This window comes from Rhinolophus sinicus, linkage group LG16, assembly GCF_036562045.2.
Source record: "Rhinolophus sinicus isolate RSC01 linkage group LG16, ASM3656204v1, whole genome shotgun sequence".
NCBI lineage: Eukaryota > Metazoa > Chordata > Mammalia > Chiroptera > Rhinolophidae > Rhinolophus > Rhinolophus sinicus.
In genome coordinates this window covers 26,695,204-26,713,891 of record NC_133765.1, presented here as the reverse complement: position 1 = coordinate 26,713,891, position 18,688 = coordinate 26,695,204, and the positions used below count along the sequence as shown (strand labels likewise).

General features: G+C 48.5%; 2 protein-coding genes across 2 annotated transcripts in view; both read right to left on the bottom strand.

Annotated features, from left to right (window-relative positions):
• The window catches only part of GCN1 (GCN1 activator of EIF2AK4), a 53,518-nt gene extending 40,101 nt beyond the window's left edge, over positions 1-13,417 (bottom strand). Inside the window, exons 1-9 of the mRNA XM_019727839.2 lie at positions 13,288-13,417; positions 8,962-9,064; positions 5,810-5,873; positions 5,158-5,289; positions 4,588-4,696; positions 1,812-1,910; positions 1,586-1,720; positions 759-827; positions 522-630 (exon numbers count right to left, since the gene is read on the bottom strand). Of these exons, the coding sequence (XP_019583398.2) occupies positions 522-630; positions 759-827; positions 1,586-1,720; positions 1,812-1,910; positions 4,588-4,696; positions 5,158-5,289; positions 5,810-5,873; positions 8,962-9,064; positions 13,288-13,305 (838 nt within the window). The 5' untranslated portion in view covers positions 13,306-13,417. The remainder of the gene's footprint in view (positions 1-521; positions 631-758; positions 828-1,585; positions 1,721-1,811; positions 1,911-4,587; positions 4,697-5,157; positions 5,290-5,809; positions 5,874-8,961; positions 9,065-13,287) is intronic.
• Positions 13,418-14,491: 1,074 nt separating this feature from the next.
• Positions 14,492-18,352, bottom strand: RPLP0 (ribosomal protein lateral stalk subunit P0). The gene is made up of 8 exons (XM_019727840.2): positions 18,270-18,352; positions 17,905-18,006; positions 16,634-16,809; positions 16,434-16,521; positions 16,163-16,309; positions 15,862-16,047; positions 15,112-15,252; positions 14,492-14,724 (listed from the first exon to the last, which is right to left on the bottom strand). The coding sequence occupies exons 2-8, from the start codon at positions 17,956-17,958 to the stop codon at positions 14,563-14,565; spliced, it is 954 nt and encodes a 317-aa protein (XP_019583399.1). The 5' UTR covers positions 17,959-18,006; positions 18,270-18,352; the 3' UTR covers positions 14,492-14,562.
• Between the last annotated feature and the right edge of the window lie 336 nt (positions 18,353-18,688).

Here is an 18,688-nt window from a genome sequence, read left to right as displayed (position 1 = left end):
CATGCGAGTCTTCCTGCCGCTGCCCACCTCACAGCAGCCAGGCCTCGCTCACTAGTGCATTCCCAAAGAGTGATCTTACATAAGACTCAGGCTTAATATTAATTTTTGCTCCAAAAGATGCATTAGAGCTGAATGTCCAGCCAGGTCTTATTTTCAGGGAAACACAGTCAGGACAGAGACTCAACCCTCAGATCTTATGGTTTTAAGTGCCACCTCCATGCCAAGTTCAAACTACCCAGAGCACAGGCTCTGAACTTGAATGGTCTCCAGAAGGTTCTTGGACCTCTACAATTGTATGTCGTATTCTAAGCTGCTACACTTTTGTGCATTCTTCCAGAGAGAGGGCCCATGACTTCCAGCATATTCTAAAAGGGTTCCTGATCTCTCCCCCAAAGTCCCACTGAGATAAACAGTGACTACATCCCTCACTCCCATCCCCAGTGCTTCCTGCTGCCAATATCGGGATGCTGCTTATCAGGCAACTCGTCTCCCTCCCACTGTCCCGTGTGGCAGCAACTTACTTTCAATAACATTCTCTGGACTCCTCAGTAAGGACTTCTGGATGGTGGGCAGGACCAAATCCTTAAATTCCGAGTGGGACATATATCGGAGCAGAGGGGCACAGTTATCCTATAAAGAGAAAGGAGTCAGGCCCCCAGCCCTCCTGGGAACAGACCCAAGAATAAAGCACAGTTCCGAGTCACGAATTTAACGTGGATTGAACTTGTCCAGGTGAGTAAGGCCCACATCTCACTCACCAGCAGATACTTCTGAGGCTTTACTTTGCTCATCAGGATGTTCTTCACATAAAAATCCAGCAGGGCACTCTAGAGAAATCGAAGATCTGGTTAGACCTTGACGTTCTGAAGCACCTCATCGCTGGCCTAAGAGATCCCTCTAGTGGGAGGGCCTCCAAAAAATACAAAACATTGCTCCAAATTTCAGTGTCAAGCACAGAGGTCCCACTGATCATGCCAATCCCCATTTAAAAACCTTCCACAGCTTTCCATTGCTCTTGGGATCAAGTCCAAGGTCCTTGGCACAGCTCAAGGCCTGCCTACTCCCTGGCCGGCTGCATCTCACACCTCCCTGACCCACTCGCACTACTCGAATCCCACTCACCTCCTCTACATTCCTGCCCAAAAGGCTCCTCCTCACCTCTTGACCTTGCTAACGCCCTTTAGGTTCCTTCATGAGAGATGACCCATAACCGAAGGCAGGTCCCCGGTTACAGAATGCCATGGCTTCTTGCACTCTTCCTTTGTCGTGCTTACCGGGTATAATTAGGGCAGGGATCACAGCTGCCTTGCTCACTAGTGCATCCCCAACACCTGGCACAGTGCTTGGCACGTGACAGCTGCTCAACTGCAGGACAGCAAATGACCGCACAAACAGGCAAACTAGCATCTCAGTAACTACGCCAGGATTCACCTCAAGCCAGAGGTGGAGTGAAAACGTTCCAGATCCCCAAAGTTCATGTATCATGGCAAGAGGCTGCGATCCCAAGTGAGAAACCCAACAAGCTGCAGGTGAGGCCAGGCTCACGCCAGGGCCCCCTCTTCTCCCCTCCCGCGAGTCCACCTGCCTTGTGCTGGTTGACCACGTCCAGCTCCTTCTGGCTCGTGCAGAACTGGACCAGCAGCCCCAACAGGCCTGCATAGCTCTGGCTGGGCTCTAGGCTGAGAATGGCCGACAAGTACTGTTCCACCAGCCCGGGGTTCTGAGGAGGAAAACGTATAGCTTGCGTATCAGACAGCAGGGGCGACGGTGAGGAAGAAGCCATGCCACCACACCCTGCTGCCTCCTGTCACCTCTCTCCACAGCTTGGTGAGCTTCTTCACGGCACCATCCACGGCGTGCTTGTGGGAGCCGCCCAGCACCTCCAGCAGGAGCAGGCACTGCACCTCCACCTGCCAGGATCAGGAGAGGCTCAGGTGAGGGCATGAGAGGGGCGTGGAGGTCCCGTGGCCCTCGCGGCCTGCCCACGGCCTGCCCACGGCCTTCGTCAGGCCCGCCAGAACCTGGGCTCATCTCCACTCAGCTCCGGCCCGACCCTTCCCTCCACCCCGCCCAGTTAGCCCATCCTGCAATTACATCTGTTCACTCAGACACTTCACTAATAAATGTTTCTTGAACACCTACTAAGGGTCAGACAATGAAAACACATGGAGAACAAGAGACGTGATCCCTGCTTTCATGTACCTTGCAGCCCAGAGGAAGAAAAACGTATTAAATAAACACACAAATGAATATATAACTCCAGAGAGGTTAAGTTCCACGCAGGAAAAGGACAAGCATTCCCTTTCATTTCTTTCTTTATCTGCCTTGACTTTTCCTCCGTTAATTCCACAAATACTTACTGAACACTGACTAAACAGCAAGCGCAATGCTAGGCACTGTGGGTACAGAAGAGAAGACGGGTGGAATGAGCCGGGCCTGTGTGGAGCTCACTGCCCAACCCAGAGTGACGCACATAATAGGTGCTCAACTAAAAAACCTCAGACAGACTTGATATGCCACAGACGCCCAAGGTTAGTGGTGAGCAGTGGGAATGACCACCCTGAGAAAAAGGGCATGCTTAAGAAGTCTGCTGAATTCCACGTGCATGTGTACAAAATGGCATATGTAGACGATTTATTGCAATGCTTTTTATAATAAAAGATTGTAAACAATATAAATGCCCATCAATAGGGGACTACTTATATATACCGCGGTTCATTCACTCAAAGGATTAGTAAACAGTCATACAGAACAAGAAACTCGATGCACTACTCTAGAACAAATTCCAAGACTGGTTAAAGAAAAAAAAAACAAGGTGAAAGAAAAAAGTAGGTATGGTACACTACCATTTGTATAAAAAAACCTATTTGGTCATATATAAGGAGACTATAGCTACACACGGAAGAAACTAGTAATAGAGGGGTCCTAGGTGGTAAGGACAGGGGTGGGAATGAAACAAGTATATCCTTCTACAACTGTTGAATTTTAAATTGTTTATTTTTAATTAAAATAATTTTTAATGTTAATTAAAACACTAAGCTTGCTGATCATGCACTCAGAACTCTATTGCTGTTCCTTCTTTCTGGAATGTGCTAACCCTTGATCTGGGCTTGGTGTATTCTCTCACATCCTGCAGGTCTCTGCACAAATGATACCTCCTCTGTGAGGCCTTCCGCCCACCATGACCTTCCAGCACACTCTCTCTATCCTCCTACCTGCTTGTCTGTCTGCAGCATGACTTTACGTCTCATCATTTATTTGTGGACCTGTTTGTTGTCCACCGTCTCCATAGGAGTGTAAGCTCCCTAAGAACAAGGGCCTGTGTCTTCTCTGCTTTGGCCCCAGGGCCTGGCATGTGGGATGGCCCTCAACAAATATTTGAGCAACTGAATTAACTACAACTTATATGTAGCAATGAGCAAAGGATTCAAGATACAGAAAAAACCAACATGGTCTCAAGTTCCAGACGCATTCTGTCCCATAAATAAAACACTCTGGTGTGGACCTCCCACTCAGGAACCCACAGGATACTTACTTACCTCGGACAATGGTTATAAAAACTCACTGGCGATGAGCCAGAGGGAGCCCGTGATGAACCATCTTATGAGGAGGCCTTTTGTTAACAATGAAACCTGCATTTTAAAGGGAGTTCGATTCCAGCATATCCACTACCCACGAGGGTTCAGTGTTCTTGTCCTTTAATCAATCACCGATGGCCATTCCATCGTCATCCCTAGATGTGTCCTGGGTAAGCTCCCAAGGACGAGGCCATCAATATGTCTTACTACTGGCTGCTTCAGGGAGAGGTGCTTCTGGTTTTCTGAGGCCTTTCTCTCCTCACAATTTGCCTGCACGGCCCTCTTTGAGTTTCTACAGTCCTTTCACACCTCGTCTCGGCCCATCTTCCTGACAATTCTTGGAGGTGGACAGGGGAGATGAGGACACAGCTCAGAAGCAGTCAGCCAAATCTCACGGCCAAGTTCCAGGCCCACACCAAGATCCTCAGACTCCTTTTCACTAAGCCACAGGACGTTCCTCTTACCCACCACTAAGCACACCTAGACATCCAAAAGGGCCGCCCAACCTGGCCTAGTGGCCATCTCAGCTTAGTGGAAGGCAAGGCAGGGGAAGTGGGAGGAGTCAGCATAGACTGGGAGGAGAGAATTTAAGGACCAAAACACGAGGCCTGAGTTGTATTCTGTGAGCTGGTTCAACACTGAAATCCAAGCACAGGGAAAGGAGTGAAAAGCTGGAAAAAAACCAAAATGCTTCCTTTACTTCGGTGTGTTTTCCAGATTACCTGTTTTCTGGCCTGTCACGTCTTCCACAGTCACCATGAAGGCAGGGACCACGTGTCCTTGCTCATCACCGTAACCCCAGTGCCTAGCCCCATGCCTGACACTGAGCAGCTCAAAGATAGTTGATAAATCGATGAACGTTACTATGTTGCACTCATGCCCACCCAGCAAAGTCACACACCTTGAGACCTGGCACCGAGAAGAGCCCTTGGCACAGAGAAGGTGCCTGAACATGTCCCAACTCTGCAGAGAGCTGACCATCACTACTCCAAAGACCCGAGGAACCTACCAGTTTGTTCCAGATGTCTCCCTGCCGCTTGGTTCTCGAAGGAAAGACAATGCGCACCAGAAGGCAGGTCCAGGACAGGGCCAGCAGGGCGGCCGAGCCGCTGCTCTTACTGCAGAGGGCAGGGAGGGCAGGCGAGAGGTGAGGGCAGAGCTGCAGCCTCCATCTTAAAGACACATGGTCACCGCAAGGCCCTGCACGGGACGTAGGACCCTCCTGTGACCTACACCTGGGCAGACCTTGGAACCAGCTCCCCAGAAATCATCTGTGACAATTCAGGACAAGGAATGCAGGCCTCACCAGCTAAACTGCCATCTCGTGGCACTCACAGCTATAGAGACAAAAACAAAGACAGCTCCTCCCATTCACTGCCTGGTGGGCAACTGCTTTCCCCTCAAAACAGCCTGCCACCCTGGCTCCTCCCTCCATTCGGAAGGCAAACTGGGCGCCATTCTGAGTTGCCCAGGGAAAGAGTCGGGCATGCTCAGAGCGACTCAGTACAGCTCACCGGCACCGGATTCTCCCGAGTGGGACGCCACCAACCCCCAGCGGGCCACCACCTTTACATCTCACCTGGGGACACCTGCTTTGGAGCCAATGCCTGAAGACTGCAGAGAGTGCAGAAGGTTCTTAGCAGTGGCTTCTGGCTGGGCCTCAGCCAGCTGCTGGATGGCTGCCTGCAGGGCCCTGCGGGAGGCTGCATCTCTAGAGGGAAGAATGGAGAGAAGGGGGAACCGTGGACGTGGTGCAAAGGCAAGAAGGCTCAGGCCAATGCTGGTCTCCTCAGGAAAATCGGGCTGCACTGTATTCCAGGGCATCACAGATGATGCGATTAGGAAATAAGTAGATAAATCCACCTCCGGGAATTCTGGAAGTAGCTAATGAGGGCAAATGAGCCATGAAGGGTGTAAGGGCAACACCAAGGCCAAGCGCTTTCACAAGCATGACTGATGACAGCATACGGCCTGAGCACTCACGGCGTGACAGGCCCTGTTCTGCCACGTCACACTTACTAACCACCACCTATCAGGTAGCTGATAGCATCACGCCCAGTCTGCAGATGCGGAAACTGAGGCACAGAGAGGTTAAGTAACTTGCCCAGGATCCAACAGCTAGGATGTGACATGGCCCAGGTTTGGACCCAGGCAGTCAGGCTCCAAAGCCTGGGCTCGAACCACCTCTCTGCACCAAGTGTTCCGACACTGGGCCTTTGGTTGGGACTCACCTGTATCGATGCAGAGTCAAGCAGAACAACTTGCAGAGCCCCTTCACTGCTCCCTCTGGCAGATCTGAAAGCAAAGGTCACCCAGCGATCAGTCAATAAGAGCTGCTTCGTGAGCATCTGCTTCAGCCAGGCACTGTCAGACATGCTCTCTGCCCACTGCACGTGCCCCATTTGTTTGACAGACAATTGCCAAGAGGAAAAAGCAATGGCAAAACAGGACTCTCGGAAAACACCTGGTATAGAAAAGCTCTCAGGTGGACAACTGTTACATGAATGAAACTAAGGCAATACAATGGCCTCAAAATTTAACGTGCTATCGAGTGTGGTGCTGGCATGCTGGGACTATTCTGCTTCTTGATCTGGACGCACAGGTGTGTTTGCACCTGTGAGTGCAAACATCCAGTGAGCTGTTTGCAGGCATCCAGTGAGCTGTTCCCTTATATGTGCACTTTTCTTTATGTATAGTCTAATAAATGGTTCTAAAACCTAGGACCAAAATTTAAGTACTATGAGGATCGGAAAAGGAAGAACACCTGTACCTTGAGTGGTTTCTGAAGGTTTTAAGGACACAGACGCTTGGCCTGATAGATAGATTAGGAGGCTATGGGAAAATGGAAAGAGAGGGACATCCATGCCATGTGGTGTTAACGTGAGCAAAAGTGCAGGGGTAAGAATGCATAATGCCTTTTCAAGACACACGAGGAGGAATAATAAAACCCTCACAGGCTGCCAGGCCAGGCTCTAAGCAGTTCCCACACATTAACTCATTTAATCCCCAGGAGGTGGGTTCTGTGATTGAGCATATTTTAAGATGAAGAAACCGAGGCCCAGGAAACCGAGCAGGCCAGCTGAGTGAAAGAGAAACTTTGGTTGAACAATAATGCTCCGTATTGGACAGCCAGACTGAAGCACGCAGACAAAAGGGAGAAGGTCTGAGGAGGGAAATGTACGCTGCAGTATAGGACAGACTAACGTGGAAGGCAGTGTCAGCAGGAGGGCTGGCACAGTGCCTCACCACGAAGGGCTGGCACAGTGCCTCACATTTCAGGCACCACCTGATGGAAGGGAAGTGAAGGAGGGGCAGGGACCCAGTTCCCCCAGGGCCCAGGACCCTGGATCGGTCCACTGGATTGGGGCTATTGCAGTAACCGAGGAAAAGAGTAACTGAGGTCAGAGACAGGTTGTAGCTAAGAGAACAGTACTAATAACAGCTCGTATACACCTAAGCTCACCAGAGCCCGGCACTGTGTTAAGCACCGTCCATCATGCTCTCACTTACTCCTCCCACCAACCCCGGGAGGGAGGCTCCGCTGCTATCTCCATGCTCACAGCAGGTCAGGCTCAGACAGCTTAAGCAGCTTACAGGTCTCGCAGCCTGTAAGGGGCAAAGCCATGGCTAGAATGCAAGCCCGTCTGACCCAGAGCCGAGCCCTTCATCACTGACTGCTAATTAGACCCTGTAACTGGGAAGATTAGGCACAGGAGATGCTGCAACAGCGAGACTCAGGGTTCAGGTACATAAAGGCAGGAAGGAGGTGAGCATCAGCGAGGTCACAGGGCCAGGCTGGGCCGAGCCATGTGGACCGCGTGCATCTAGGGTTAGACAGCTCTAAGGTTTTCAACTCCTCAGCCTGGCTGAAAACATCTCACCCCACCTTTGGTGAACGCACTTGGTTATCTGCTACCCTAACAAAAGGAGGGGCCACAATAATGACCACTGTGCGAATTGGAAAACTGAGAACTAACAACTTCACGAGGGGGTGGTTACCTTCCCACAGTCAGCTAGCACGTCAAAGGCTACCAACATTTTACAAACAGAATTCGCCCTGAATTGTAGAATTTCAGGGTGACTGAAGAGTAAAATCTCGCTGAAAAGGTCTGGAGGGGTTCATAAACTTCACCCATGCAAGTCAAACTCCTTACTCCATAAAATGGGGGAAAGTGTAGTATTCAGCAGTCATTTAGCAGGGAGTCAACCATTATAGTTCAGGTGTGTATAGCTAGTAACTGGTTACATGGCAGCCTTTTCTAGAACCCTGTTGAGAAAAGTGACCAGAAAGACTTTTGATGGTGCCATAAAAGTCAGACACTAAAGCATTAACACATGGGAGAATCTCTTAGAAGCTCACAAAGAGCAATTTACTTCATTTACACACAACTTTAACAAGCTTGGGTATGTTACCAGGCAACAGTAGATCAGAAGCAGCAAACGAGAACTTGAATGAAAGACTGGTAGAAATTAGGCTCTTGACTAATAAGAGGTGAAAGCTGAAAGAAAGGGAGACCCAACTCTACACAGCCATGGTTCTCGAACGTCAGCGAACAATGGAATAACCGAGAGGGCTTGTTACAACACAGATGCTGGGCTCCAGCCCCAGGATTTCGAAATCAGAGCTGCTGGGGTGGAGCTGAGAATTTGTATCTCAGGGTCTGAGGTGATGCCGGCACTGCCGGCCTAGGGACCCCACTGTGAAAACTGCTGCCATAAAGCAAAAACACACCAAAAAGAAACTCAAAAACTAATTTATTAGATGCCAGCAAACTAGTTTTACACATCCCAATAGGTCACAGGGATAACCCTCAGCTATGGTCCAAAGTCAGAATGACAGCATGTGCTCAGCATTTCCTAAAATGTGTTCCCCAGACCCTAAACAGGTTTTAAACAAAGAGAGGTTCAAGGAACACATGGGATTAAAGAAAGCTCACTAAAATTAAAACACCTTCCTGGTATATGTTGTGACTCTTCCAGAGGACACTGGAAAATATGGCATCTCCTAGACGTATCTCACCTTGGAGTCCTTTACTGGCCAATCACAGTTACCATCTTGCTGACTTCCATGAAAGAGAGACTGGGAAAAATCATGCCCCAAGTCAGAAAGAAAATGTTTTTGCACCAGTAAATTACTTAAGAAAGACTGTTGGTATCTTTTAGAACTGTTTCCAATCAAAAAGGTTAAAACTGTAAAAAGCTTTGGCACCTAAATGGATAAACTCTCTAATCCATCTATTACAATGCAGATTATAACGAGCAAATACAGAACGCGAAGGTAGAAGTTGTTGCGAGGGGAAAAGAAGGCGATGGTCCTAAACAGAAAACACAATGTATTGTGAAATGAAATCGTCTCTAGGCCATATGGATGGAAAACAAATACCTTTTCCAGCAACACATTTCCCCAGTTCACTGAGGATTTCTCTCCGTTCCTTCACACTGGCTGTTGTCACCTTCCCTGCAAAACGCTTTAGTGTCTCAGAAACCTGTGAAGACCAAACCCACAGAGAAAATGTCACCAGTCAGACTACAAAACAATGAGTGTGTATGCGCCGGGAAGGGAGATGCAAAATTGTGACAAGCTCTGGAACCCAGGGTTTCTCAACCTCCGCACTACTGACAATTAAGGCCAGAAAACTCTGTTGTGGGATCTATCTTTATAGATTGAGGCCAGCGCTCCTGGCCTCTACCCACTAGATACCAGTAGCAGCATTCCACTCCTTCCACCCCAGATGTAACGATCCAAATTGTCTCCAGATGTCATCAAATGTCTCCTGGGGGGCAAAATCACCCCAAGTTGAGATGTGCTGCTTTAACCTAACCCATCAACTAGCAATATACCTTACTACTTACATTTTGGCAAAAAGAGGCAAGACAAAAGGCAAAACCTTAGGACAGGAAAAAAATGAATTCGGGATTATGCAAATTCTAGTGAAGACCTACTACGTGCCATGAATGTTCCCTTTATATTATCTCATGTAAACCTCCCCAAAGGGGAATGTCAGTACTCTGGCAAGTCAATAGCATAGCACAAGAAGAAAAGGTGAGATTGAATCCCAGCTCTGCCTCTTACTACCTGGGGACACTCAAATTATGTCATCTCTTTGATCATCAGTTTCCCCATGGATACAGCGTAGATCCTAGTACCTACCTCACGACTGTTATGGCTCATATGACTATATATACGTGAGATCATGTATGCAGAGCATTTACTCTCATCCCGGGGACAAAGTCAGCTACTGCTACCAACTAGCCTTTGAGGTCGGCAGCAGCATCCCCATCTTACAGGTGACGAAGGAACTAACTCCAAGAGGGGAAGCCATTGCTCACACAGCACCTGCATTTCCGAAACTAAACCTGAAACCTGTATGTCTGTAAACTGATGCTAGCAAGTCTTCAGTTTTCAACCACCATCCAAGTTACCACAGCTGCATCCCCCACGCAGAGAGAAGGGCAATTTGCAAAAATTCCTGAATCTGCGCCTGAGCAATATTCTACAAACTACAAAGTGGGCAGGTCATGGATACACGAGTAGAACAGGGCATAACAAGGTGAAGTAACTAACACACCGGTGCCGTCATCTTTTTCTTTTGAGTGTATTTCACAGACAGGCCTTACTAGTAAAATAAGATTCAAGGGTACATAGAGAAATAAAATGCTGTTTTTCTTCTACTTAAATCCCTGATATAATTCTATTGGCAATGAACAAACTCATGTCCAAAACTGTCTTCTACATAAATGATTTAGTTTTAATATGTATTGTCTTTTGTCTTTATAGTCATATAAGCATATAATTAAAGAATCAAAGTCAAAGAGTTCTGGGAACTTTGCTATAAAAACCAGTCCCCTGCCCTTACTCCCCAAAGGCAACCTCTTTCACGAATTCTAGCTGATTATTTTGGTACTTATCTCCGTATCTCTAAATAATTTGTGGGGCTATTTGCTGATTTTTCAGTATTGCCTTTCCACCATAGCGCTTTCCTTCTCCAAGCCCACCACACACCCTCCCCACTTCCCCAATATAATTCCTCAGCTTCATAATACAGGCTCACTAGTCAGTGTTTACATTACATGAAAATAGTATTCAACTTCCGTTTAATAAACTGTGTTTACTGTTCTGCAGAGCTTTTTAATGAACCCTGGACTTAATCTTTGCCCTTTGCCACCTCACCTCCCTTTGTTTTACCTGTTCTAATGAGTAATTCAATCCTAAACTTTTTGCCTCGTGTCTAAATCTCAATACATTTGGGAAGATCAGGTATTCTACCAAATTCCATCTTCCTAAAGAAGGCTCTCGCAACGCCTTCTGACCGGCCCCAATTTGGTAGGTCATCCTCCATAGCTGCCTCGCAGTTTTATCACCCTGAAAATGTAATCGTTCTTGTGTTTGGGCGAAACACATGCTCCCTTTTGTGAAGTCCTTGCAAGTTTGAAACTGTTCTAGCCTCACACTTGATTTAAGTTAGTCTAGATACAGAATTCTAGGTTGAAATCATTTTCCTTCAAAAGACTGGAGACATTTCTCCACCGAGTTCCAGCTTTCAGTGTTAAGTCCAACACCATTCCAATTCTTGATCCTTGTATGAGACCTGATTTTTCTCCCTGGAAGTTTCTAGGATCTTCTCTTTGTATCCAGGGTTCTAAAATTTCACATGAATGTGCTTTGTTGTGAGTCTATTTTCATCCACTGGGCCGAGCATTTTTTGGTCTGGAACACAGTTCAGGAAACGTTTCTGGAATCATTTTCTTGATGATTTCCTTGGCTATTGGACCTCTTGCACTAGTCCGCCCAGTGATCCCGTTTTACACTCTCAAGACAGAAAACATCCAGTCCTTTGTCAAGGTGGAGAAAGAAAGCTGGGGGGTCTGACTGCATCTGAAAAAGGCTTTCAACTAATTCTCTTAATTTAGCCCCACCCACTCATCCTTACTCCCAGAGGTTAGCTGATACCCCCCTTTCCCATCTGTCAGAGATTCCAAAATGTAAATCCGGTTGGTTCACAGCTTTCTTAAATGTTGCCTTAGGACTCATATTCCTCCTGTCTGCTAAATCCTTTCCCACTCATCACTTTCTAGCTTCTAAAAGTTAGCTGCTGTTTTCTATTCCTTATTCTCCCAACCCTTGTGGGACTTTTTTAAACCCTTTACTAGTTTTCCTGAAATTTGAAGAGACAGCAAAAGTACACCAAGTATACAATCTACCCTCTACCTAGAATTCCCACACAGCTGTCTTTCCACGATAATATTAAATTCCTGTCTATAGTTTCCGTCACAAAAATGAAAGAGCTTTTCAGCTTCAAGGCTCTTTTCTTTCTTAATCAGAAAATGAATGTTACCCACTTGAGACCCTGTCAGAACAACACTGAGAATGAGCACACTAAGATCCTTCAGAAAAGTCATGGGTTGGTGGGATCAGATGCAAACAGCTTTCAAGTTCACAGGTTTCTCTCCAGAGTAGCACTGTCCACTAGAACTTTCTGTGATGAGGGACATGTTCTTTTGCACTACCCAATACAGTAACCACTAGCCGCATGCGGCTACCCGTGCACTGAAATGTGGCTAGTGCAAATCAATTTTTAATTTCATTAATTGTAACTAACTTAAGTAGCTGTTTGGCTATTAATTAGCCACATGGCTAGTGGCTACCATATTGAACACAGCTCTAGAGATACTTGTTTTTGCACTTGAGTATTAATGTTAAACATCTAATATGTGTTCCCCCCAACTCCTTTAGAAATACCCAACAGACTAAGGTTTCCAAATAACACAACTTGAAACAAAATACCAGGCTCTTGCACAGGATACGTTCAATAAGTATCCTTTGAACGTTCCGGTTAAGTGGTCACTCTGGCACCAGGGCCACCATATCATAATGAATTCATCTCCTCACCTTGCAGACCCAAGGGAGCCAAGCTGTCCTTTAGACACCTGCTTCTTTTTCCCTTAATATTGTATTTTCGCTCTAAAACACAACTACAAACGAGGCTGAAACAAAAAGGTTTCCCCACGTCCTCCCCTGAACTACAAGGTACCCACAGGTAACACTCGAGGATGAGAAAACTCTTCTTAGGTAGTATTTTTCATCTAACCTTGGACCTACGAATAACAAGCAACTTACGAGGAGCCCCACTCTAGCCCATTCAATCCTCACAACAACCCTATCGGATCGGTATTATTTTAACCTCATTTAATAGATGAAAAGACAGACTTGGCGAAGGTAAGTCACTGGCCAAGACTCTCAGAAATCGACGAGCTGGGAGTCAAACTCGATCGGTATGAATCCAAAGACTATGCTGTAAGTCCCTGCACGTAGTAGGTGCTCCAAAAACATTTGCTGAATGTTAAGTTTAAGAAAGACTTGGTGTTGGCCGGGCTCACTGCCGGTGGCTTGGCAGAAATGAACCAGAGTCTCGGAAAGGTGAGCTTCTGCTACTCCAGGGCCGGGAAGGGCCTCGATGGGCTCCACCTGCCGAAGCCGAGGCCGGAGACCCTGACTCGAGCCCGGGGTCGGTCTGAGCCCCCCGGGCCAGGGGCCGGGCCGGACCCGCAACCGGAGCTGTGAGGAACCGGCCCCAGGCCGCCTCGACGCTGCGCCCTCCACAGCTGCCGCCCCCCGAATCTCTAGACTAGCGGCACGAGGGGTCCGGCCCGGCGGCCGCCGTCCGCGCCCACTCGCCGGCCGCGTTGGCCCCACAGCTGCCCGCCTCACCTGCGTGTCCGCCGCCATCCTACCGGCGCTGACACCGGAACCGCTTCCGGAGTGCTTCCGGGTCACAGCGCGGGCCCACGCGGCAGGGCGAGGCCAGGAGCGCGCTGGGGCCAGGGCCTGGCGCCCCCGGGCGGGACGGCGGTCACTGCCGCACCCCCGGGCTTGGAGGCGGACAGCTGGTTCCATTGCCTGGCCCGGCGCCGGGGACGATCAAGGCTTCCTCCCCAGGACCCGCTCTTCAGCCCCGGGATCCCGGTGCCCTTCTCAGCCAGGCTTCGTGGGAAACGAGTCTCTTGGGGATTTGTAACGCAGTGAGACCGCCCTGCATCCTCCAATTCACTTGAGTCCGCAGGTTCAGCCCGGACTCCCCCACGTGGGACCTTCATGAGCGAAAACCGTTCTTTACAGAAATGTGGCGTTTCCTAGATGGCAGGAACTGAGCTAGGAAAAGGGAGACAGCGAACTACGTAGTGTCTTGTCCCCAAAGAATCTGTAACACGATGTAGGAGTTAGAAAACAAGGGTAATACGCTGTCAGGGAAGGATTCAGGAACTCCGAGGAGCCTGCCCTGGAGAAATGCTGGATGCTCCAGGCTGACAGCTTAACCCACGGCTAGAGGGTGGCAGGCTGGAGGAAGGAAAAGGCCCTCAGGGTTCAGAGTTGTCTGAATTTTATTGTGTGCAGATCTGTCAACTCTATTCCAGACTAGAGAAAGGGGTCGGCACAGCTTAGTTGCTGGCCTTCTATTAACGGCTTTCAAACTTTTGACCAGAGACCTAGTTTCAAGAAATATATTTACATCATGACCCAGTACAGATTTGTAAGACAACACCCACCCTCCTTTCAGCAATCAGATGTTTTCTCTGTAAGTGGTCACCACCTACTCATGAATTGGAGCACTATCGTTTAGAAAACTCTGGCATTGAGTGATTATCTCAACTCACACTAAACCTACCTCAAGTATCTTAGACCCACAGGCTAGTGGGCAAGTGGCCACAGAAGTAAGAATTCTGGTATAATAAAAAGACAGTTAAAGCTGGGCCTAGTGAAAGTATCAGATGCTAGAAAAGTACTTCACTTACAAAGAGGACCCAAATGTCAACACCAAAAAAAACTCTAGGATTTTACCACGGCTTTATAGTTTCTCGCATACAACAATACAGTAAACCTCAAAATATACAAAATGAAGAAAGAGTCCAGAAACTTTTAGAGAAGTATGCCTTTATTTTCCTTGTTTCACAAATAAAGTTGGCTGTGTTGGTTGCTTTTTGGGCATTAGTCAAAGAGACCAAATCCCATATCCTCGTCCGACTCCTCCGACTCTTCCTTTGCTTCAACCTTGGCTGGGGCGGCGGCAGCAGCAGGAGCGGCAGTGGTGGCAGCGGCCACAGGGGCAGCAGCCACAAATGCAGAGGGATCAGCCAAGAAGGCCTTGACCTGAAGCGACAGGGAAAAGTTCATGGTCAAAACAGTCATCCACAGCCCCTACTACCCACAGCCCGTCAGCCTTTGCAGAGCTCTAGTTTAATAACCAACAACTTCCAAGCCCGTAAAGCCTTCTCTAGAAGTGACGAGGGAGGGCAACACCTTGGGTATGGCCTGGTGAGCTTCGGCCCAACTCTAACCCCTTAACTAACCCCTCTTAGGGCCGCTTGTCATTTCTAAAGTCAAGGACACACCTCCCCTGCCCCCCACCACTTCTCAAGTCTACTTTTAAAAACGTATCTGCTATGTAAATTATGACCATAAGAGCACTCACTCAAGCAGGCTGTCCTTTATCTCCCTTTCAGGCCAAGCCCACTGTGGTCCTGGTAGGTTTCTTACCTTTTCAGCAAGTGGGAAGGTGTAATCAGTCTCCACAGACAAAGCCAGCACCCGCTTGTATCCATTGATGATCGAATGGGGTACTGATGCAACAGTTGGGTAACCAATCTGCAGGCACACGCTGGCAACATTGCGGACACCCTGTGGAGGGAGGGAAAAATACATGTTAGGTGATATCGTAGAGAAAATACAGTGAAGTCCAAGCAAAGCTCAATGGCAGACAAGACTTGCTAGGTGAGCATCTCACACAGGACACTTCCCCTCACACCAAATGCTTCTCACAGGGCAATTCAGACCCAGTAATTTATTCCCGACATGGGTATTCCCTATACCACCATAATGATGGTGTTTACTTCAAAAGTCACCATGTTGTTGTGAAGAAAATATAAATTGTTCACTTAACTGTTGAGTTCCATGAGAGAAAAATGTTAAACCCCAGATGGGAATTTTTTATCCACTAGTGTGATTTCCATAAAGTAGTGAGAGTAAACCTCATGTTTTGTCGCAGGTCCTAGACTAACCCTCACTATGTGGCCAGTAATGTTCTAAGGCTTTGTCCTCATTCATTCATTCATCTTCAACAATCTTATAGTTATTGCCATTTGACAGACGAGGAAACTGAGGTAGGCAGATTAAACAACTGTCCTTGGTTACACAAGCTGCTTTCAACTACATGGCCAGGATTCAGTCTGAAGCTAGACACGTTCTCAACCATTAATGTAAGAAGGGCCTGGAATGGGCGCCGTGTACCTCCAGGAAGCGGGCATGCAGAGTTTCCTCTGTGATGTCAAGCACTTCCGGGTTGTAGATGCTGCCATTGTCAAACACCTGCTGGATGATCAGCCCGAAGGAGAAGGGGGAGATGTTGAGCATGTTCAGCAGGGTGGCTTCGCTGGCTCCCACTTTGTCTCCAGTCTTAATCAGCTGCACATCACTCTGAAGAACAAGTAACAGTCGGCAGTTAACACCCAAACATCCAGCAGATCCATGGCCACCCAGGGGAGCCCCCACTACCGGCCTGACTAGCACTGGTAAGCCAGGTTCCACTCACCAGGATTTCAATGGTGCCCCTGGAGATTTTAGTGGTGATGCCTAAAGCCTGGAAGAAGGAGGTCTTCTCGGGCCCCAGACCAGTGTTCTGGGCTGGCACAGTGACTTCACAAGGAGCAATGGCCCCAGCACGGGCAGCAGCTGGCACCTTAACAAAAACAAGAAACGTTGAGAAGTCTTCTCTCCACAAATACATCCTGAGCGTGGTCAGTTTTGCCTTTAAGGAACGCAAATGGATAAGGTCTCTTAGGCCGACCTGTTTCTCCTCTTACCTTATTGGCCAGCAGCATGTCTCTGATCTCAGTGAGGTCCTCCTTGGTGAACACAAAGCCTACATTCCCCCGGATATGAGGCAACAGTCTACAAAGAGAAGTTTACAGAGAGACGGTCACCTTTCAGCCGCATTCTTCTCCAGGAAAAGGGAGAAGGGCACAGAGGAGGAAAGACAAAGATGCCCAAAGAATGAACTGACTTCTCCAGAGCCGGGTTGTTTTCCAGGTGCCCTCGGATGGCCTTACGCATCATGGTGTTCTTGCCCATCAGCACCACCGCCTTCCCGCGCAGGGACATGCGGATCTGCTGCATCTGCTTGGAGCCCACATTGTCCGCTCCCACAATGAAGCATTTTGGATAATCATCCAGAAGTTGCTATGAAAACAAGCCAGAAACAAGCAAAGTTTAACGGAAGGGGAAAGGGGGGGGGGGAATCAGGAGAACCCAAACCCCCCAATAGCTGGTTTCCACCTCATCCCCCTCCTCCTATGCTTTGGAAGTGACAGAGATTGGGCCCATTCCTCCCACTAGGAGCCAGCTGAGTTGTAGCACTGCCAGATTTGTCCAAGACTTGCTTGCTGAGTATGAATGGTGAAAATTGGATTCACACGTTCAATCAAAAAAGTTTAATTTTTTTTCTTTTTTCCCCAGTTTATTGGGGTGACAATTGTTAGTAAAATTACATAGATTTCAGGTGTACAATTCTGTATTACATCATCTATAAATCCCATTGTGTGTTCACCACCCAGTCAGTTCTCCTTCCATCACCATATATTTGATAAAGTTTTTTAATTCCTGATTCACTAAAATGGCTGAGTTAACAAAAAACAAAACCTCTTCCAAGTAAGGTTAGATTTACAGCATTCGAAACACAACATAAAGCAAATAGAACAAGGAGCGTTACTTGAAGTATTTAGTTTGTGGTTATGCTTGTACATTTCTGTTAAGCATTGTGTCTGAAAACCTCCACGATAAATGAGGGAGGACTTAAGACAAAGCTCCACAATGCAGCCTAATGCACGAAGAACAGCATGGTCAGAATTTCTGGGCAGGGTAGACCCACATCAAGGCCTTCCTGAAGAGTAACATTAATTGGACACTGGGTTTCTTGACTGACGAGACCTAAATATGCCACAACTTGTTTTATGAGTCACTCATTGCCTCAGACCTTCTCCAAAGATGGAGACAGGAGTAAAAGTACAATGAGCGATATCTGGAAGCCAGACAAACCACGGTACAAATGCTACCATCTTAGGAGCCACTTAACCCACCTGAACCTGTTTATCTGCAACACTTGGGCAAGGGGACCATACGTCTCAGGAAATTTTAAAATTGAGATTTGCCTGAAATGACTTAACTCAGCAGGTGATACCTAGTATGCGCTTAGCACATGACAGCTGATTGTCCCAACGTGTTAGAGCTGAGGGCCGAGGTGGCTTAATGGGCGGCCGCGACCCACCCCGCACTTACGATGATCTTAAGGAAGTAGTTGGACTTCCAGGTCGCCCTGTCTTCCCTGGGCATCACGGCGGTGCGTCAGGGATTGCCACGCAGGGTTTAAAGACGATGTCACTGAGGAGAGAAAGGGTACTCAGACACCCAACACCCGTCCCCACCGCCCCGCCAGGCTCCAAGACCGCGGCCTACGCCGAGCAGGCCACGCGTGAGCGCCCGCTGGCCTGGCCTGGGGCTGCCGCCGCCTCTCGGGGAGCGCGAGCCGCCGCCGAGGCCCCAGGCCGAATAGGCCTGAATTGCGCGGCCCCCAAGTCGCCCCCACCAAAGACACCCATTTTTCCTGCCGCCAGTTCCCCGGACCACTCGGCGGCCGCACGAACCTCTCACGAGGACGCCTGGCGAGAGGAAGGCCGCACGCCGGCGCGCAACTTTTATATGTGGACGAAACGGCCAATCATACGGCGCGGACAGCGCCCCGGTCTATTGGCTGGCGCCGACTCTTGTCTCGCACAGCAGACCTGATAGAGACATCCATTGGGTGATATCGCTGCCACTCCAGCCTACGGGAAACCGCCTCTAAATAAGGAAGTTAAGGAAGGGCTGTTTTGTGTTGGAGAAGCTTTCTCAGAGCTGCTTCCCTCTGCTGGGCTGGAGCTGCTTTTGTGTAGGCGCTGGAGTTTGTGAACTACGGGTAAACCGTTGCCCCACCACCTGTGCATGTCGCAAAATAAAGAGGATGACGTGGAACTAAGAACTAATTGCACATGCTTTACAAACAGCATGGTCTCTTGTCTCCTCT